The sequence below is a fragment of the Acromyrmex echinatior genome, chromosome 14 (genome assembly GCF_024713525.1).
Source record: "Acromyrmex echinatior isolate Ae372 chromosome 14, ASM2471352v2, whole genome shotgun sequence".
Classification (NCBI taxonomy): Eukaryota; Metazoa; Arthropoda; class Insecta; order Hymenoptera; family Formicidae; genus Acromyrmex; species Acromyrmex echinatior.
In genome coordinates, this window is record NC_141865.1 from 4,797,490 (window position 1) to 4,818,651 (window position 21,162).

The 21,162-nt window shown below is 29.0% G+C and overlaps 4 protein-coding genes across 5 annotated transcripts; all 4 read right to left on the bottom strand.

Moving 5' to 3' along the window:
• Positions 1-10: 10 nt before the first annotated feature.
• On the bottom strand, positions 11-3,825 carry LOC105144681 (choline/ethanolamine transporter flvcr2b-like). The gene is made up of 8 exons (XM_011053735.2): positions 3,735-3,825; positions 3,367-3,622; positions 3,061-3,292; positions 2,674-2,911; positions 1,890-2,101; positions 1,699-1,802; positions 1,484-1,594; positions 11-1,173 (listed from the first exon to the last, which is right to left on the bottom strand). Exons 2-8 carry the CDS (start codon positions 3,564-3,566, stop codon positions 846-848), a joined length of 1,425 nt encoding a protein of 474 aa, XP_011052037.1. The 5' UTR covers positions 3,567-3,622; positions 3,735-3,825; the 3' UTR covers positions 11-845.
• Positions 3,566-8,410, bottom strand: LOC105144679 (choline/ethanolamine transporter flvcr2a-like). Its single transcript, XM_011053732.2, has 7 exons — positions 8,199-8,410; positions 7,895-8,126; positions 7,500-7,737; positions 6,582-6,793; positions 6,308-6,411; positions 5,859-5,969; positions 3,566-5,523 (listed from the first exon to the last, which is right to left on the bottom strand). Exons 1-7 carry the CDS (start codon positions 8,408-8,410, stop codon positions 5,178-5,180), a joined length of 1,455 nt encoding a protein of 484 aa, XP_011052034.2. The 3' UTR covers positions 3,566-5,177.
• Positions 8,411-8,448: 38 nt separating this feature from the next.
• On the bottom strand, positions 8,449-12,643 carry LOC105144680 (choline/ethanolamine transporter flvcr2b-like). The gene is made up of 7 exons (XM_011053734.2): positions 12,442-12,643; positions 12,141-12,372; positions 11,754-11,991; positions 10,028-10,239; positions 9,778-9,881; positions 9,558-9,668; positions 8,449-9,245 (listed from the first exon to the last, which is right to left on the bottom strand). The coding sequence occupies exons 1-7, from the start codon at positions 12,633-12,635 to the stop codon at positions 8,903-8,905; spliced, it is 1,434 nt and encodes a 477-aa protein (XP_011052036.1). The 5' UTR covers positions 12,636-12,643; the 3' UTR covers positions 8,449-8,902.
• Positions 12,644-12,733: 90 nt separating this feature from the next.
• On the bottom strand, positions 12,734-20,648 carry LOC105144678 (choline/ethanolamine transporter flvcr2a-like). Of its 2 annotated transcripts, XM_011053731.2 has the most exons (8): positions 19,707-20,648; positions 16,694-16,909; positions 16,389-16,620; positions 16,014-16,251; positions 14,960-15,171; positions 14,699-14,802; positions 14,477-14,587; positions 12,734-14,146 (listed from the first exon to the last, which is right to left on the bottom strand). In XM_011053731.2, the coding sequence occupies exons 1-8, from the start codon at positions 19,955-19,957 to the stop codon at positions 13,813-13,815; spliced, it is 1,698 nt and encodes a 565-aa protein (XP_011052033.2). In that variant the 5' UTR covers positions 19,958-20,648; the 3' UTR covers positions 12,734-13,812. The 2 variants fall into 2 exon arrangements, with proteins under 2 accessions (XP_011052033.2, XP_087269652.1); XM_087413526.1 differs by lacking the exons at positions 16,694-16,909; positions 19,707-20,648 and having other exon boundaries at positions 16,014-16,278; positions 16,389-16,477.
• Between the last annotated feature and the right edge of the window lie 514 nt (positions 20,649-21,162).

Consider the following 21,162-nt stretch of genomic DNA (forward strand, 5'->3'; position numbering starts at 1 on the left):
AGAACATAAATAAAATTATACCAGATTAGATATTTATTATTCTTATTAGTATTGAAAGATTTAATATTATTCGATTTAATATTATGCCTATTAACTTAGAACATACATATTGTGAAAGGCCATATCTGACCAATGTAATAAAAGTGTCTCCAACATCTATCTGTCCTTGTTTGAAAGCTTGTTTGCTGTGCGTTTGCGCGTGATTTATATGCGAGTTTTGAACATACATGTGTATATGTTCTAAGGCGAGAGTACAACACTCTTAACACTACATAATAGGTCTGTTCGCGTTGTTTAAAATTCCCAAAATATTTTTGCATTTAAAATGGGATAGATATATATTTGGATGTTAAAAAGAGAGAAAGTGAAGATGTTGAGTGAAAAAGTGCAAGCAACGAGAACAGACCTAATAATAATCGATGCTTACTACGGTGAAGCATTCAGACAAGAACAGATAGATGTTGAAGCCATCGTGGAAGTATATTAGGTGTGCTTATTTTCGATACGAATTTCGTACCATTCTGCGTATAATCAGAGATGCGGTCATTTTAAACATTTACATTGCGATAACTTTGAAGTGACATATTGCGGAAATGAGTATATGTCAAGTACAAATAGTTTTCGAAAAAAAGGATGCAGAATTTTATATTTTTTTCGATTTCCGAAGAAAAGAATGCAACATAATGACAACTTCAAATAACTGCGGCAACATGGCGCAATTTCTGGATACTATTCTTCTTATATATGTATAAAATGTGCATGAGCACATCTAATGTACTTTCATCATGGTTAGAGTCATGGCCCTTCATTATGTATGTTCTAAGCCTATTAAGTAATGCTATAAGTTAGATAATAGTTTCTGGAACGCCATCCATATTATTTTCAATTCTCGCGATTCCTTCATACTGAGCCTTCTTTCTTGCATCTTGTCGTCTCTGCTCATCTTTTGTTATAGCGGTCAAAATGAAACCGAGCAGCAAAGCCAAGCATAAGCCGATGTGCACCGGAATGTCGCCGTACGTGTTCATTAATAATCCTAATGATATAATGAGTATCATGCTGTAAAGGCTGGTTGTTATATTGAGTATTCCCGCAGACAAATTTTCCGACTCTGGATATGTAAATTCGGTGCACAAATCATATCCTATGGTCAGATAACCCGACATAAAGTATCTGTAACGAATAGAATGTAATCCATACATCTATAAGATTTTTGACAGATGATGTTTAAAATATATCAAATAAAATGTAATAGAAAAAAAAATATGATAAAATTTATAATTGCTTTATATCACAATTTGATTGATATGCATTGAAAAAAGAACTTAAAATAATAGTAAGAACTGTGAGAGCAATAATTTCATTTTACTAAATTGTTGAAAGATGAACTTCTATTGCATTTTTACACAATACATTTTTGAAATAATAATATTTTTAATTTATAAATATGAATGTAGCATAAATATGAATGTCGATATGTTACCCTAAAAAAATCGCCAACACGTACACCATCGATTTTATACCCATGCATATAAATACCGCGAATAATACTTGACAACAGAATGTAAGAAAGTATACAGTCATGGCAGTTTGTCTGAAAATAAAAAATATAAATTATTCTTGATTTTTCCAACGCATGATTTAGGATAAAGCAAATTTTAATTAGATTTTTTAGACACTTGCAACTTTTTTTCTTACTTGTATTTATGCGTTTTATCAAGGATGATACCAAAACTAATAGAACCGGCCATACCAGTGAGAATTATGGCTAAACCAATTCTGCCTGCATCTTCTTCTCCATTCTAAAATACATGAGCGATTATACATATATATCTTACTTTTACATATATTTGCAAAAATATATGAAAACGTTTTTAGATGTTGTTCACCTCGAAGTGTGCGAGGAATATCTGATTGAGTAAAGTAGATACAGCAATAAATACACCAACGTTCAAACCATAGGAATTACAGAGCATGATAAAGTTTTTGTTTCTACAAAGCCCTTTAATCGGCTCCACGAATTCCTCTCTTTTCTTCATCCGATTCATTTTTTGCAATGCCCGTGTCTCGCTCGGCGGTAGTCTTGGTTCGTTCTGAAATACTGATACAAAAGCACATTGAGAAGATTAAAACGCGATAATTTTTCCTGGAGTGTGAGCGATCTTTAATTAATTAACGGTTTATCGTCCTTCTTCCGCTTCTCCTCTCTTTGTGTGTGATTATATAGCTGGAATAAATAAAAATAAAACCCGGATAAAGGGATTGAGATTAAAGTGGATTATAGGCTGTATTGGAAAATTTAAGTATATTAAAAATTAAATAGATATATTGAAGGATAGCTTTTTTCAATTAATATTTAGAAGAAGTTACTTAGGACATCAATTATAAATGATTGTCTAAAAGACACATTCAAATATCATTTAACAAAGTTAACACATTGCGTGGATACATAAAAGTATAAATTTTATATTAATATATATAATAGAAATACATAATTTTGGTTCTTTATTATTTTATTAAGTTAAAAATTGATTTCCCATGTGTGGGAGAGTATAAAGAAATTAGGAAAACATTTTTTGTATCAGCTCAGATCTGTTTAAATTTTAAATGAGAATTAAACACTTATACTGTCGAATTATTATTTGTTCTGTTAGTAATAGATGATGAACTTACATGTAAGCACAAGAACGAATGCAATTGTGCAGACGATTGCGACCATCCAGCATAAACGTGACAAATCTCTGCCGATATCATCCAAATTATCATGATTTTTCACTATTATAGGACCTAAAAGAAAACACAACGCCACTCCAAATTGATTGCCGAAAATACTCAAAGACGTGGCGGTCGAGATTTGGGCAGGAGGAAACCATTGCGCGGCCAATCGTCCTGGTATCGGTAGCACTGTAGTCTGATACAAAATGAAATAATTACTACTCTCTACATAAATTGTAGAGAATACAGAGTAATAATCTAATCATAAAAAGGGAGGAAAGGAAAAAGTTATAATAATATCAAGATTTTTGATAGAGATTAATAAAGTAAATTAAAAGATATAACCTGCGCAAGAGCGACTATTGAATGACCGATGATAGCAACATAGAACCTATCGGGTTGAATGGATAATGTTTTTATCCAGGCACCAAGACAGTTAAGACCGGCGCCTATGGTGATAGTCCATCGCAAACCGCATTTGTCTGTCACGTACGACGCTGGAAATATAAACGCTATGTAAAATGCCATGAACGACATCGAGGTCCAGTCAACCATCATCGAAGACACTCCATAATACCTAAATAGTACATAAAAAAGGGCATTGACACTTTTACATTCAAAATTGTTCTTATTTTGAGGAAAATATGATACCTAATAACTATGTTGGTTATAATTGAGTATTCTATCCATTGAGAATTTGATCCAGCATAAATCATGAAGATAATTAACATTAGCCACCTTTTTTTGTACACTTTTAATTTTAATTGTTTGACGTCGGTTGGTTCGCCAGACTCTATTATTTTTGTTAGGTCTTTTTTTGTGAGTACTTCGCTTTGGCTTTTATCTCCCATTATTATTTTCACTCTTTTGCAAAATAAATTCCGTAAAGTATAACTTTGATGTATATCTATTTAAGTTTGGAAAAATTTTAATCCTATACTTTGCTTGAAATTCGTTTTCAATATGTGCGAAAACATTTCCGAAATGTGTAGTATATATCAAATTGTATAGTTTCATACCGTTAATTACACTATCAAAGATTGCCTTATTAAATCTTGAATAATAATCTTATATAAGTGGCGCGATTTAGAACCGTATTTAAAATTACAAAATTGTTCACATTTCGCGGATTTGAAAATGACACAATGATAAAAAGATTGATATTGATTGAAATTGAGATGAAATGTAACTGCAAGTCATATAAGATTTCTATTGCACGGATGGACTCGTTTAATGTCACACGACAATTTACCTTATCTATACATGAACAAATAAAGTAATGTTATTAGCTTACAGATCTAAGAAGATTTATACTTAGTCTTATCACGATTTTTATCAGATTCATTTTTATCAGAAGCAGTACTTTTTTTCGTTTTTAAAACAACTGTGCGATATTGTGCGCTATTTATTTTATTCTTGTGATGTATTGAATAATTTACACACGTATAGTGTAAATATAAAATGCATTACGTTGCGACATAAAATGCTATTGCATTTCTGTTCAAGCAATTGAGAGACAAAAGTTTGATATAAATTATACTAATACGACTGTATAATTATAACTATTTAAATTGTTTTTATGGTGAATTTAACCATTTTTATGCTTACAATAACTATAACTATAGTAATTTTCGATTGCCAATTACATATATTGGCTGATAGGATTATACGTACAGTTAGTGTTACTAATATCAAGCTTATCCAATTTTAACTTCAGAGCCAAAACCAACGACGCAATAAATTCAATGTAGGTAAGATTTCGGGGACTATAAAGTATTGAGTGTGTGACGCTTATCAACATTTTACAGTCCTTGCAATTTTATGACTATTTTATTACTGAATTTTTTTGCGTCGATGACTTCACGTGTTGATTCCGGAGCTCAAATTGGACAGACCTGACCTATACTATGGCAATCAGAATTGTATTTATAGTAATAATTATAATTACAAACATCAAATAGTTTGTCTTTCAATGCGTAAAATGAAATATTATACAGAATGTTAGTACAATTAAGTAAAAGTCAAAATGAATTGATGACCATTTATAATTTTTAAAACGATTTCTAAAACGAAATTGTCAAGTTTTAATTTCAATGTTATGTAAGAAACGTTGATTATTTTGTTAACGTTACTATGTGGCGTTAAATCTTTTTTTCTACCATATTGTAAAGTCAATCTTCTTGGAAAAATCTCATTCCGTTTTATGATAGAGATAATATGAAGGTATTACTTGTTGGCAAAGAGTTCCTTTTGTAAAAAAAAGAAGATTTAATATACGATTTTTTTAAAAAGCAATATGTAATTTTCATCTGCGCACACATATTGTGAGATGAATCTTTTTAATCATTTTATTGTAATATATTATTTAGAAAAAATTGATAAAAATTAGAACATGAATAAAACGATATTGGTTTCAAAATTTATTAGCATTATGAAACATTTAATAAGATTATTTGTAACAATTAAGTAATACTATAAGTTAGTTGAGTCATTTCTGGAACGCCTTCGGTTTGCTTTTCAATTCTAGCGATTCCTTCAAATTGAGCTTTTTTTCTTGCGTTTTGTCGTCTCTGCTCATCTTTTGTTATAGCGGTCAAAATGAAACCGAGCAGCAAAGCCAAGCATAAGCCGATGTGCACCGGAATGTCGCCGTACATGTTCATTAATAATCCTAACGATGTAATCAGTATAATGCCGTAAATACTAGTTGTTATGTTGAGAAGTCCTGCAGATATATTTTCCGACTCTGGATACGTATATTCGGTGTACAAATCATATCCCATTGCCATATATCCCGACATAAAGTATCTATAACGTATAATAAAATGTAATAAATCTCTTAAGACTTTTGACAGATAACGTTTAAAATATATCATAAAATGTAATAAAAAAGTCCTAAATGAATATGATTTTAAACTCTGCAATTGTTTTTTTTATAACAATTCCACAATTTATTTGATATACATATATTGATATACATATATTGAAAAAAAAGATCTTAAATGTTAATAAAAACACTGTGTGAGAGCAACAATTATATTTTACTAAATTGTTAAAAGATTAACTTTTATCATTTTACATAATACATTTTTGAAATATTAATATTTTTAATATGGTCATAAATATGGATGTCAGTATGTTACCCTAAGAAAGTCGCCGACATGTATACCATCCATTTTATACCCATGCAAGTAAACACCGTGAATAATATTTGACCACAAAATATAAGAAAATATACAGTCATGGCAGTTTGTCTGAAAATATAAATTGTTGTCAATATTTCCGCGCATAATTTAGGATAAAATAAATTTAAATTACATAGAGAAATATACATTAAATTAAAAAAATATTAGGTGTTGGAATTAATTCGTAGCGTTTTTAATGAAAGAATGTTATTTATTTCACATGAGCATTAAAAAATACATTAATGAAAGTACTTCCCATCACTTGTAAAACGCTACGAATTAATTCCAACACCTAATATATATGAAATATACATGAAATATACATTAATTATACATTAAATTAGATAATTTGGGAAATAATTGGGAAAAATTAAATTTTTTGAGACAATTGCAAATATTTTTCTTACTTGTATTTATGCGTTTTATCAAGGATGATACCAAAACTAACAGAACCGACCAGACCGATAAGAATTATGATTGAGCCAATTCTACCTGCATCTTCTTCTCCATTCTAAAATACATTTGGTATCATATACATACATCTTGTCTTTAGATACGTATACAAAAATATATAAATATATATTTAGATATTGCTGACATCAATTTATAACTATTTTTTCAAATTTCTCTTTTTTTATATATATAATGTTTAATCTGCCGCATCGAGATTCATTTGCTCACCTCGAAGTGTGCGAGGAATATCTGATTGAGTAATGTAGATATAACACTGAACACGCCGATATTCAAACCATAGGAATTACAGAGCAAAATGAAGTTTTTGTTTCTGTAGAGCCTTTTAATCGGCTCCATGAATTTCTCTCTTTTCTTCGTCCGATTCATTTTTTGCAATGCCCGCGTTTCGCTCGGTGGTAGTTTCGGTTCGTTCTGAAATACTGGTATGTAAGCACAGTGAGAAGAATAAAACGTGATAATCTTTCTGTGAGGGATCTTTAATTATTTCGCGGTTTATTGTTCTTCTTCCTCTTCTCTTCTGCTTGTGTGTGTAGTTACCAAGTGAATACAAAGTTACATGTAATGTACCTGTTAGATGTAATTCCCACTCCACAATATAACTGTAATGTAACACGTATTTTATATTACAATTATATTATTGAGAAAATTACATTTAATAGGTACGTTACATGTAACTTGTGTTCACTGCGTATCTGTGAAAAATAAAAGTAAATACCCGGATAAAGGGAACGAAAAATGGTCATTAGAAAATTTAAGTACGTTAATAATTTGATAGATATATTAAAGAGGAAGACAGTTTTTCAAAAATTAATATTTATAAGATATTGTTTCGATTTAATATCACTCATAAATGATTGTCTAAAAGACAAATTCAAATCTCATTTACCAAAGTTAACATTGCGTACATACAAATATAAATTTTATATTAATATGTGCAATACAAACATATAATTTCGATTCTTCATTATTTTATTAAGTTAAAGAATGATTTCCTATGTGTGGGAGAATATAAACTAGGAAAATGTTATTCATATCAGTTCAGATCTGTTTAATTTTTTGTGAGACTTAAACATTTATATTGATAAAGTACTATTTGTTACCATTAGTAATAGATGATGAACTTACATGTAAGCATAAGAACGAATGCAGTTGTGCAGACGATTGCGACTATCCAGCATAAACGTGACAAATCTTTGCCGATGTCATCCAGATTGTTGTGATTTTTCACTATTATAGGCCCTAAAAAAGAACCCAACGCTGTTCCCAATTGAATGCCAAAAATATCCAAAGACGTGGCGGTCGAGATTTGGGCAGGAGGAAACCATTGCGCGGCCAAACGTCCTGGTAATGGCACGATCATAATCTAATATATAAAATGAACTAATTACTACTCTCTAAAAAATAAACATGACATATAATATAGAGTAATACAATAATATAACCATAAAAAGGAGAATGGGGAAAAGTTATAACGATATCTAGATTTTTAAAGATTAATCAAGTAATTTAAGAGATGTTACGTGCGCGAATGCGACTATCGATTGACCAATGAAAACAACGTAAAATCTATCGGGTTGAATGGAAAACGTTTTTATCCAGGCACCCAGACAATTAATACCGGCACCTATGATGGTGGTCCACCGCAGACCGCACTTGTCTATCATGTACGACGTTGGAAATATAAACATCGCGTAAAGTACCATGTACAACATCAAGGTCCAATTAACCATCACCGAAGACACTCCATAATATCTAAATGATACAAAAAAGGGCATTGAAACTTTTCCGTTCAAAATTGTTCATATTTTGAAGAAAATGTGATACCTAGTAACTACATTGGTTATAATTGAGTATTCTATTAATTGAAAAAAATTTGATCCAGAATAAATCATATAGATGATTAGTATTAGCCATCTTTTTTTATACACTTTCAATTTTAATGGTTCGACGTCGGTTAGTTCGCCAGGCTTTATTATTTTTATTGCATTTTTTATTGTGGGTACCTCGCTTTGGCTTTTATCTTCCATCATTGTCATTTTTACTCTTTTGCAAAATAAGTAAATTTTGTAAACTATATCTTTGATGTATGTTTATTTAAATTGAAAGAATTTTCAATTATACACTTTTCTTAAAATATTTTTTCAATAAGTACATAATATTTAACTATATGTATAAAATTATACATATAATTATTATTACTAACACATTATAGTAATTCTAATCATAATTATAATAATATTGTATGTAATTATAGTTACAAACAGTTTACCTCTCAATACGTGAAACGAAATATTATACCAAAATAAGAAGAATAATTAAGTAAAAGTGAAGACAAAAAAAATTGATTAATAATTTTTAAAAAAGGAGAATTTTTATGTGTTTAATTTCAATGTTACGCAAGATTTTCTTGATTATTTCGTTAATGATATAAGAAGGTGAAACATCGATAAAAATTAGCACATGAATAAGATCATAATGATTTCAAAATTGATTAGTATTGAAAGATTTAATAAAATTATTTGTGACAATTAAGTAATGTTATAAATAAATTTATTCGTTTCTGGAACGCCATCGTTCTTTTCAATTCTCGCGATTTCTTCGTATTGAACCTTTTTCCTCGCATCTTGTCGTCTCTGCTCGTCTTTTGTTATAGCGGTCAAAATGAAACCGAATAACAAAGCCAAGCATAATCCGATGTGCACCGGAATGTCGCCATACGTGTTCATTAATAATTCTAACGATATAATGAGTATAATGCCATAAATGTTGGATGTTACGTAAAGAAATCCCGCAGGTATATTTTCCGACTCTGGATACGTATATTCGGTGCATAAATCATATCCCATAGCTACATATCCTGACATAAAGTATCTGTAACGAATAATAAAATGTAATAGATATTAACTAAGATTTTTGATACATAATATTTAAAATAAATAGAATGTATTAAAAAGAACCAAATAAATATGATAAAACTCTACAATTGCTTTATCACAATTTGATTGATATGCATTGAAAAGAGAACTTCAACATTAATAAAAACAGTAAGAACAACAATTACAATTTATTAAATTGTTAAAAAATGAACTTCTATTGTTTTTCGTAATTACGTAATTGTCGTAATACATTTTTGAAGCATTAATATTTTTAATATGAGCACAAATTTGAATATCAATATGTTACCCTAAGAAAGTCGCCGACACGTATACCATCCATTTTATACCCATGCAAGTAAACACCGCAAATAATATTTGGCCACAAAGTGTAAGAAAATATACTGTCACGGCAGTTTGTCTGAAAATTGAAAATATATCTAAATTATTATATGAAATTATGTTTCAAATGCATGATTTATGATAAAATAAATTTAAATTTTTATAAGAATTGCAAATGTATTTCTTACTTGAATTTATGCGTTTTATCAAGGATAATACCAAAACTAACAGAACCAGCCATACCGGTGAGAGTTAAGGCTAAGCCAATTCTGCCTGCATCTTCTTCTCCATTCTAAAACTCATGCGATCGTAAATATATCTTGCCCTTTAGATATATTTGCAAAAATATATAAAAATATTTTCAGTTGTTGACATAAATTTAGAAATATTTGTTCGAATTTCTCGCATTTTATGCTACATTGAGATTTATTTGCTTACCTCAAAATGTGCAAGGAATATCTGATTCAGCAATGTAGACACAGCATTTAACACACCGATATTCAAACCATAGGAATTACAAAGCATGATGTAGTTTTTATTTCTGCAAAGTCTTTTAATCGGCTCCACGAATTCCTCTTTCTTCTCCTTCCGATTCATTTTTTGCAGTGCTCGCGTCTCACTCGGTGGTAGTTCGGGTTCGTTCTGAAATACTGATAATCGAAAGCATATTGAGACGATTAAATTATGATAATCTTTCTTGGGGGTGTGAGTTATCTCTTTAATTTTTAATGGTTTATTCTTCCTCTTCTCTTCTCCTTGTGTATGGATACCTAGATAAATATAAATAAAAATCAAGATAAAGGGTCTAAGATTAAAGTAGATTATCGACTGTACTGGAATATTGGTTTACGTTAAAAATTTGATAGATATATTGAAGGATAGCTATTTTAATTTATTTTGGTACTTATAAGGGAATATTTCGGGTTAACGGTTACTGATTATGAATGATTGTCTAAAAGACCCATTCAAATTTCAGTTAGTGAAGTAGTTCAAAAAGTGAACACATTACGTATACAAAAATAAAATAAATTTTATATTAATATATGTAATTCGTAAATATAATTTTGATTCTTTATTATTTTATTAAATTAAAATTAAAGAACTTATTTGTGGAAAAGTATAAAGAAACTACAAAAATATTTTTTATATCAGCTCAGATCTCGTTCATTTTAGATAAGAAGTAATTACTAGCAAACTACAAGTATTTGTTCTATTAGAAGAGGAAAGTCACCGATACTGACATAGGTCTCCTAAAGTGACACCCCCTTATTTCTCTGAAACTAACTTTAGCATATTTTATTAATACTATTAATAAAATTATGACCTGTTTAGGTAATTAAAGAAGTATAAACTCATAATTCGTGTATTTGTGGCTTGTTTCTATATCAAATAAGCTAAAAACGAATTCTACGAATGCGAAAATAAAATTCTTACGATTTTTTTTTGCAAATTGCGTAGTTTAAATAATAATGACTATATTATTGATAATATTATGTCATTTTAAATGCTTGTAATTTCCTAAATTAGTTTTATTTATATTATTTTTTTTTTAGTTTTTTCATAATACGATTTTCAAATTAAAATTGGGGTACAGCATAAACCGTCACATCTGTCTGTAAAACATGAACACTTCTTATGAGTTAACTTAACCTTTATAATGTTGCTTTATAGTATCAAATAGCTCTATTGGAGCTGAAGACATACGTGCATATATGGAAAAACTCTTGAAAAACTATCACGTTACATATTTGCATCTTGCAGAATAACATATAAATATACATGTATTTCAATAAAAATGTTTTATAACGAAGAGTGAAAAGATTCTGAAATATCTTATATATATTCACTTATACATATTTTAACAGATAATTCCTATAAAAGAAAAAAAATAGGAATACATAGCATTACTGCCTACTGTGTCAGTTTTGAAGCCTATTTTGTCAAACGCTCATTTTTGCTTATCTTTCGAAAAAATTAATTATTGCAAAATTGCAAACAGTATTAAAAAAACTGCTTATACTACCTCATAGATGACACTTTTTAGTTTGTACTTATGTTTTTAAAGTTTTATTTTTACCTTTTGTTTAAGAAATATTGTCTAAAAACAAAGTGATATATCGATATCGGTGACTTTCCTCTAATAGATAAAGATAGTTAAACTTACATGTAAGCACAAGAACAAGTACAATTGTGCCGACGATTGCGACTATCCAGCATAAACGTGACAAATCTTTGCCGATGTCATCCAGATTGTTGTGATTTTTTACTATTACGGGCCCTAAAAGAAAACCCAATGCTATTCCCACTTGATTGCCAAAAATACCTAAAGATGTGGCAGTTGAGAGTTGGGTTGAAGGAAACCATTGCGCGGCCAAACGTCCAGGTAACGGCAGCACCAAAGTCTAATATATAAAATGAACTAATTAATATTTTCTAAATAAATATGACAAAGAATATAGAGTAACAATATAATTATAAGAAGGAGGTAAAAGTTGTAATGATAACAAGATTAAGATTTTGGAGATTAACCAAATTATTTAAGAGATGTCACCTGCGCGAGTGCGACTATCGAATGACCAATGAAAACAACGTAGAACCTATCAGGTTGAACGGACAATATTTTTATCCAGGAACCAAGACAGTTAAGACTGGTGCCTATAATGATGGTCCATCGCAGACCACACTTATCTGTCACGTATGACGCTGGAAAGATGAACACCGCGTAAATTGCCAAAAATAACATCGAGGTCCAGTCAACCATTATCGAAGACACTCCATAATATCTAAATAATACACATAAAGGGCATTGACACTTTTACAAAATTGTTCTTATTTTGAGGAAAATATGGTACCTAGTAACTACGTTGTTTATAATCGAGTATTCTATCCATTGAGAAGAATTCGTTCCATTATAAATCATATAGATGACGAGCATTAGCCACCTTTTTTTATATACTTTCAACTTTAATGGTTCGACGTCGCCAGACTTTGTTATTTTTGTTGGATCTTTTATTGTTAATATCTCGTTTTGACTTTTATCTTCCATTATTATTTTCACTCTTTTGTTAAACAAATTCCGTTAAATATAACTTTGATGTATAGCTATTTAAGTTAAAAAAATTTAAATCCTACACTTTTCTCAAATTATTTTTTCAATAAATATTTAATTTCGGAATGCGTAATATACAAATTATACAATTTTAATGACACTGTCAAAGATTTCCTTATTAAATCTTGAATAACCATCTTATAAACGATGCGATTTAAAATCGTATTTCATGGTATACAATTTTTCATATTTCGTGAATTGAGTTGAAGTGACGCAATGATAAAAGGATTGATACTAATTGAAAGATAACTTGCAATATAACTGCGAGTCTTGTAATATTTCCATTGCACAGATAGACTTGTTTAATGTCACATGACAAATTTACCTTATCTATACATGAACAGATAAAATGACATTATTAGCTTAAAGATTTAAAAAGATCTGTGCTTAGTTTCTTATCACGATATTTATCAGAGTCAGAAGCTATATTTTTGTACGATTTTAAAATAACTGTGCGATAATATCAGTTATTAGGTGTTGGAATTAATTCATAGCGTTTTTTAATGAAAGAATGTTATTTATTTCACATGAGCATTAAAAAATACATTAATGAAAGTACTTCCCATCACTTGTAAAACGCTACGAATTAATTCCAACACCTAATATTTATTTTATTTCTATTGTTACGAACAATTCACACGTGTAGTGTAAATATAAATTGCATTGCGATATAAAAAAATGTGTTATTGTATTTCTGTTCAAGCAATAGAAAATATTAAGAAAAAAATTCTTTATATATCATTCAATGATATGCAATGCAATGACGTGCTCCTTGATTATTTTGTTAATGATATTATATGGTATTCTTTTTTCTGCCATACTGTTAACCTTGTTGGAGAAATCTATTTCCTTTTTATAGAAGAGGAAATATCAAAGCCATATTATTGGCAAGAATTTCTTTTGTAAATAAAAAGGATTTCACATACAGTTCTCTTAAAAAGCAATGTGATTATTATCTGCGCACGGAATGTGAGATTAATTTTTTTAGTCACATTGTAGATAATATATTATTTAGAAGATGAAAGATTGATAAAAATTAGAACATGAATAAAATCATATTTGGATTTGAAATCTATTATAGTATTAAAAGATTTAATAAGATTATTTGTGATAATTAAGTAAGTTGATTCGTTTCTGGAATGCCATTGACGTTCATTTCAATTCTTGCGATTCTTTCATATTGAGCCTTCTTTCTTGCGTCTTGTCGTCTCTGCTCATCTTTTGTTATAGCGGTCAAAATGAAACCGAGCAACAAAGCCAAGCATAATCCAATGTGCACTAGAATGTCCCCATACGTGCTCATTAATGATTCTAACGATATAATGAGTATAATGCCGTAAATACTGGTTGTTATGTTGAGAAGTCCTGCAGATATATTTTCCGACTCTGGATACGTATATTCGGTGCACAAATCATATCCCATTGCCAGATATCCTGACATAAAGTATCTGTAACGAATAATAGAATATAAAAGATGTCGCCTAAGATTGTCGACAGATAATGTTTAAAATATTTCAAATAAAATGTAATAAAGAGGTAATTTAATAAATATATAAAACTCTAAATAAATATGATAAAAATGTACATTGCTTTATATTACAATTTGATTGATGTGCATTGAAAAAAGAGAACCTTAATTGTTAATAAAAATAGTGAGAACAATTATAGTTTACTAAATCATTAAAAAATGAACTTCTGTTATTTTACGTAATTACATAATAATTTCTAAAGCATTAATAATTTTAATATGGGTACAAATTTGAATATCGATATTTTACCCTAAGAAAATCGCCGATACATATACCATCCATTTTATACCCATGTAAGTAAACACCGCAAATAATATTTGACCACAAAGTGTAAGAAAATATACTGTCACGGCAGTTTGTCTGAAAATTGAAAAATATATCTAAATTATTATATGAAATTATGTTTCAATTGATTTATGATAAAGTAAATTTAAATTAGATTTTTATGACAATTGCAAATGTTTTTCTTACTTGAATTTATGCGTTTTATCAAGGATAATACCAAAACTAATGGAACCGGCCATACCAGTGAGAATTATGGCTAAACCAATTCTGCCTGCATCTTCTTCTCCATTCTAAAATACATGAGCGATTATATATGTTACCTTTATATATACATTTGCAAAAATATATGAAAATATTTTTAGATGTTGCTGACATGAATTTACAAATATTTGTTTGAATTTCTCTCATTTTATGTTTGATCTGCTGCATCGAGATTTATTTGCTCACCTCAAAATGTGCGAGGAATATCTGATTCAGCAATGTAGACACAGCATTTAACACGCCGACGTTCAAACCGTAGGAATTACAGAGCATGATGTAGTTTTTGTTTCTGCACAGCCTTTTAATCGGCCCCATGAATTCTTCTCTTTTCTTCATTCGATTTATTTTTTGCAGTGCTCGCGTTTCACTCGGTGGTAGTTTGGGTTCGTTCTGAAATACTGGAAGCACATTGAGAAGATTAAAATGCGATAATCTTTACTGGGGTGTGAGCGATCTTTAATTATTTAGCAATTTATTTTTCTTCTTCTTCTCTTCTTAGTCTATAGTTATTTAGGATAAATAAAAATAAAAATCCATATAAAGGGATTGAGATAAAGTGATTAAAATGGATTATCGACTGTATTGAAATATTTGTAAAAATTTAATAGATATAGATTGAACAAATTTTTTTTAATTGATATTTGTAAGGGAATATTTCAGTTTAACGGATACCAAGGAGCGCATTACGGTGTACAAATTTGGCGCATTACTGAGCATTACTGGACATTACTTAACAGAATTATGTATTATTATAAGCGATACTATTATTTTACTAAGGCATTAATGGGCATTACTAAGATATTTGTGGGCTTTAGTGAGTATCACTAGGACATTAGTGGGCATAAAATTTCGGCATTACTTGGACATTACTTGAGCATTACTAAGCACTGTAGGCATTGGTGTACACAATTTTGGTCATCGATTTACCTCTTGATGGATATCAATTATGAATGATTGTCTAAAGAACACATTCAAACCTCATTTACAAAAAGTTAACACATTGCGTACGCAAAAATGTAAATTTTATATTAATATGTAATTCAAATATATAATATATATATTTCGCGACCTTTTATTATTTTATTAAGTTAATAAATGGTCACCTATGTTGGGAAAGTATAAAGAAATTACAAAAACATTTTTCATATTAGAGCTCAGATCTTTTCTATTTTAGATGAGAATTAATTGCTTATACTAGCAAACTATTACTTGTTCTATTAGTAATAGATGTTAAACTTACATGTAAGCACAAGACCGAATGCAATTGTACAGACGATTGCAACTATCCAGCATAAACATATCAAATCTTTGCCAATGTCATCCAGATTCTTGTGATTTTTCACTATAATAGGTCCTAAAAGAAAACCCAATGCTACTCCCAATTGAGTACCAAAAATACCCAAAGATGTGGCAGTCGAGAGTTGATTAGGAGGAAACCATTGTGCGGCCAAACGTCCTGGTAACGGCAGGACCATAGTCTAATATAAAATGAAGTAATTTCTACTCTATAAATAAATTCAGAGAATTTAGAATAGTAATATAAAAAGGAGCAGGGAAAAAGTTGTAGCAGTATCAAGATTTTTAGAGATTAATGAAATGAATTAAGAGATGTAACCTGCGCGAGTGCAACTATCGAATGACCAATAAAAGTAAGATAGAATAGATCGGGTTGAATAGATAATGTTTTTATCCAGGAACCAAGACAATTAAGACCGGCGCCTATGATGATGGTCCATCGCAGACCGCACTTGTCTGTCACGTACGATGCTGGAAATATAAACGTCGCGTAAAATGCCAGGAACGACATTGAGGTCCAGTGAACCATCATTGAAGACACTCCATAGTACCTAAATAATACACACAAAGGGCATTGACATTTTTACATTCAAAATTGTTTATATTTTGAAGAAAATATGATACCTAGTAATTATGTTGGTTATAATTGAGTATTCTATCCATTGAGAGGCATTCGTTCCAGCATAAATTGTGTAGATGATCAGCATTAGCCACCTTTTTTTATATACTTTCAATTTTAATGGTTCGACGTCGGTTGATTCGCCAGACTTTGTTATTTTTGTTGGATCTTTTATTGTTAATATCTCATTTTGGCTTTTATCTTCCATTATTATTTTCACTCTTTTGTAAAATAAATTCCGTTAAATATAACTTTGATATATATCTATTTAAGTTAAAAAAATTTAAATCCTGCACTTTTCTCAAATTATTTTTTCAATAAATGTAGATATTTAATTTCGGAATGCGTAGTACACATCAATTTTACAATATTAGTTACACCATTAAAAATTTTCTTATTAAATTTTGAATAATCATCTTATAAGTGACGCGATTTTGAATCGTATTTCACATTACAAAATTATTCACATTCCGTGAATTGATTTGAAAGTAATGCAGTGATAAAAGAATTGATGCTGATTGAAATTGAGATGAAATATAACTGCGCGTCTTGTAATATTTCCATTGCACAGATGGACTTATTTAACGTCACATGACAAATTTACTTTATCTTTATATGATTATGAATAGATAAAATGACATTATTAGCGTAAAGATTTTAAAGAAGCTCTGTGCTTAGTCTCTTATCACAATTTTTATCAGATTTAGAAGCTACATCTTTGTACGAATTAAAAATATGCGATAATATCCGTTATTTATTTTGTTCTTGTTGTTTCGAACAATTTATGCGTATAAATATAAAATATATTACATTGCAACACAAAATATATTATATAAGCTGTTGGATTTAATAAGATTACACGAACGAGATAAACATCTTACTCATATGACACCATATTTTCTAATGAGTGATTATCGGACTGAAATAAGCTATAAGATATTTAAAATTTGCTAAGTTTTACAATATATCACTTAAAAAAAAGAGAAAGAGATTTTTAGTAGATTCACGATTTTTTATTCTCTTATCAAGATTTTAAGTACTTTAGACAAACGTTATTGGATCTACTTTTTGCATGTTGAATCAAGAATTTGCGTTTCCGGAACATAATGTCATTTCGTATGATTATAATAAAACATTTTTTTGACTTTTTAAAAATAGATACAATTGATTATTATCTTCAAATATAAAGCTGAAAAGACGACTGGAAGTTTAACGACTCATGCAGATTGTCTGACTGTTTGCATAATCGTATTTTACACCATTGTGTTCAATGACGTGTTAAGCGTTACATAATACCTAATATTAGTAAAACAAAATTCTTTTTTCTTCTCATTTTGTTTAATTTACCAAAATATATTTAAAGTTTTGTGATTGCATTTTAATGCTGTACTTTTGTTCTTTTCTCAATGTTTCAATTTTTATGTATTTTTTTGTTTTATTTTTCTCGATTATCTACAAACTTGGATGTGATGAAGCAAAATTACGAATTTGGATTTACTGATTCAAAAATGTTTAAAAACCTATTCTAATCTGATTTCTCAAAAAAATTTTTTTGTGATTCTGTGTTATTAACTTAGAAAGAAAGAAAGAAAGAATAATCACACACACTATTAGATTTAATCCTGACATGATATGGAATATGTAGTTCAATTGTGTGTGTTTCCTCATACACTTAAAGAAATATATAATAACAAAAAATAGTAGCACGCAAAACTGTTTAAAAATTAAAATTGCTTATCACTTTCTATTACAATACTAACAATCAGGAAATCTGAATAATGAACTGATAATGAACAGAATTGTTTAAAGCTTGACTCCGTTTGTCTCAGCTTATAGTATGGTAGATTGGATTTTCTAATGACCACTGAAAGTATAGCTTAACACTCAATGATCTCGCTTGTAAGTAAAATTTACGTTTCGATATTCTACAAATACATAATTAAAAAAAATCTTGCATTACAAAATGTTTAGGGAAATAGTTTATTAAGATAAAAAATTGGTACACTGTTAGAAATGTTCTTAAATTTCATTAAATTTTAAGTAACAATTTGAACTTAATTTCATGACATTACATTAAATTTAATATATTTATAATTAAAAAGTGTGTGTACATATTTATGTACACATACATAAAATACATATAGTACATATATAGTACATATAGTAAAATACATAAAGTACATATACATAAAATTTAATGTATTTTTCATGAAAATTTATGAAATTTAATGTACCTTTCATAAAATTTTATTAAAAGTACATTAAATTTCATAAATTTAATTTACACATTCATTACATTTAAGTAATTACTGTAACTTAATTTTCAGTTAAATCATTCATTATTTTTAATTTCGTTCATATCACGAGCTTCATTTACATGTAAAGGAAGCTCGTAGTTACATTTCTAACAGTGTATGTAACAAAATAATAAATCTTAAAATGGATATTTTGTTGTTACTTTTAGAAAATAAAGCAACAGTTAAAGTATCCATTTTTTAAGCTGGAACAGTCTTCCATAACTCACGCAGATTACCTGACTGTTTGCTGCACAATGATACGTTACACAGATTTGTTTTATGAATTATCATGTTAGGCTATATAATAGGTATCCAATACATAGTAAAAAAATTTTTTCTATTTCCAAGATTAATCAATATTCTTTGTTTATTATAAAATTTACATTAAATATGAATAATTATTATTCAAAAACGTAAGAAGTAAATTACACATATATCATACACTGTTACATTTAAACACTATTAAACATATACAAAATATACGATAATATTATTCGCATAAAGTATTTGTATTTCATACTTTAGCGTACGAAGTATATGGATATCATATCAGTTAGCAAATAGCTCCACGGAGAGTTAATTAGTATCAAAACGGGGAAATTACGTACGTCATGAAGTATGGCTTATTGCACGCTTAATTGTAACAATACAAATCTCGCTTGGGAATTTTCCGTTGCAAAAACAAGGAGGAAGGAAATTACGAGAATATTACAATACTCACTTTTCGTGGAGAACACACGTCGTTCCAGAAGAAGCAAGAGAATATATCTTACTTCGCGCGCGAAATAAGCTACTAAATTGAACTTTATGCATTGTACATCGGGGGATTTCGGTATTGCGATATCGGCTTTGCTCCTCGAGTTTCTGTGAGAAAAGATGTACAAATAATACGCAATACATTTTCGATCGATGTGAGAATTTCCATGCGTCAGAATTTTGTGACACTGGGAAACTCGATACGCGGCAGCACATCCTTTTAGCACGATGATTCGGATATGAAACTGTGAACGTCGCTCACAGTCGGTTTACTGGATGAAGATAAAATCTATGCGTACCTCTCGCGACATCTCGTTTGTTTTTTATATTCGATACTAGCTTAATAATGGAATAAAGACGTTATCATTACAAAATTTATAAGCAATAAAAGGACAATTTTATAAATTAGATTTTATTTATGATTTGCTTCGAAACGAATGGAATAATAATTGTTCGCAAAGCTATATTGATGTAGAAATGTAATGTCGTATGTTAAATTACTTTATTAGTTTATTTTTATGAAACAATATTTATAAGTTGTTAGGTATAAATAAATTTATGCAGTTTTTTTTTGAAGATATATCTGTCAATATAAATTTTGACACGTTCTACTTCGATACAATATTATTTTTATATAAGTATTAGAAATTATTTTGGTTGCTTCAGTGGTGAATAAAGAAGCATGTAAATGCACTTTTTCAGCGTTTATTTGCAATTAAATTAAAAATGCAATTAATTGTCTGTGAATTATTATTTAATTGTCTGTGAATTATTACACGAAATGTTGATTGATCAACTTTATTAATGGAAAAATAATTAGATGAGGAAATTTAAACACATTGTTGTCATTACCTAAGATTGACAAGAACTTATTTATACACCTATAATAATTTGACTTTTATAACTATATAAAAGAAAAATATCAAATAATGTTTTTTTTTATGCAATTCTCTATTGTATATTTTTAATTTTATTTTATCTGCAGGGAAAATTAAAAAATGTGTAATGCTTTGTATATAACAGAATTTTTTATTGGACGTTATACGTTAACAATAAAGGCGACGCAAATATAATTCTCTTATTCTTACATAAATCTAGAATTTATTACAAAATTAAACAGGTGTAATGTAATTTTTCTTCATCAATCCGTTTAAATTTTTAAATGTATTGTTATTATTTTAATCTTTTGAGTACAATATGCATTTCAAAGAAATAGTTGAACCTGAAAGAAACGTCGTAATAGAAACGTGCATTTCATTGTAAAAATATGTGCTCATTGCTTCCGTATATAACTGAGTATTTCGCGCATATACTTAATACATTTTATTTGAAGAAATTTTATCGTTATCTATACTTTTCATTTTGCACATATTCTCCGATTATTTATTTTAATGAGAGTCTGTATGAATATGTTACAAATG

Excerpts from the sequence above, each read along its gene's own strand:
- LOC105144680 (XM_011053734.2), bottom strand. The coding sequence starts at position 12,635 with ATGGAAGATAAAAGTCAAAACGAGATATTAACAATAAAAGATCCAACA. Across the intron at positions 11,992-12,140 it reads CGATAGTCGCACTCGCGCAG|ACTTTGGTGCTGCCGTTACC; the intron begins GTGACATCTCTT and ends TTTATATATTAG. Across the intron at positions 10,240-11,753 it reads ACTTGTTCTTGTGCTTACAT|TATTTCAGAACGAACCCGAA; the intron begins GTAAGTTTAACT and ends TTCGATTATCAG.
- LOC105144679 (XM_011053732.2), bottom strand. The coding sequence starts at position 8,410 with ATGACAATGATGGAAGATAAAAGCCAAAGCGAGGTACCCACAATAAAA. Across the intron at positions 8,127-8,198 it reads ATAACCAATGTAGTTACTAG|ATATTATGGAGTGTCTTCGG; the intron begins GTATCACATTTT and ends TGTATCATTTAG. Across the intron at positions 5,970-6,307 it reads GATAAAACGCATAAATACAA|ACAAACTGCCATGACTGTAT; the intron begins GTAAGAAAAATA and ends TTATATTTTCAG.
- LOC105144681 (XM_011053735.2), bottom strand. The coding sequence starts at position 3,566 with ATGGGAGATAAAAGCCAAAGCGAAGTACTCACAAAAAAAGACCTAACA. Across the intron at positions 3,293-3,366 it reads ATAACCAACATAGTTATTAG|GTATTATGGAGTGTCTTCGA; the intron begins GTATCATATTTT and ends TGTACTATTTAG. Across the intron at positions 1,174-1,483 it reads GTGTTGGCGATTTTTTTAGG|ATACTTTATGTCGGGTTATC; the intron begins GTAACATATCGA and ends TATTCGTTACAG.
- LOC105144678 (XM_011053731.2), bottom strand. The coding sequence starts at position 19,957 with ATGTGCTGCCGCGTATCGAGTTTCCCAGTGTCACAAAATTCTGACGCA. Across the intron at positions 16,910-19,706 it reads ACGTGTGTTCTCCACGAAAA|AGTGAAAATAATAATGGAAG; the intron begins GTGAGTATTGTA and ends ATTTTACAAAAG. Across the intron at positions 15,172-16,013 it reads ATTCGGTCTTGTGCTTACAT|TATTTCAGAACGAACCCAAA; the intron begins GTAAGTTTAACA and ends ATGTGCTTCCAG.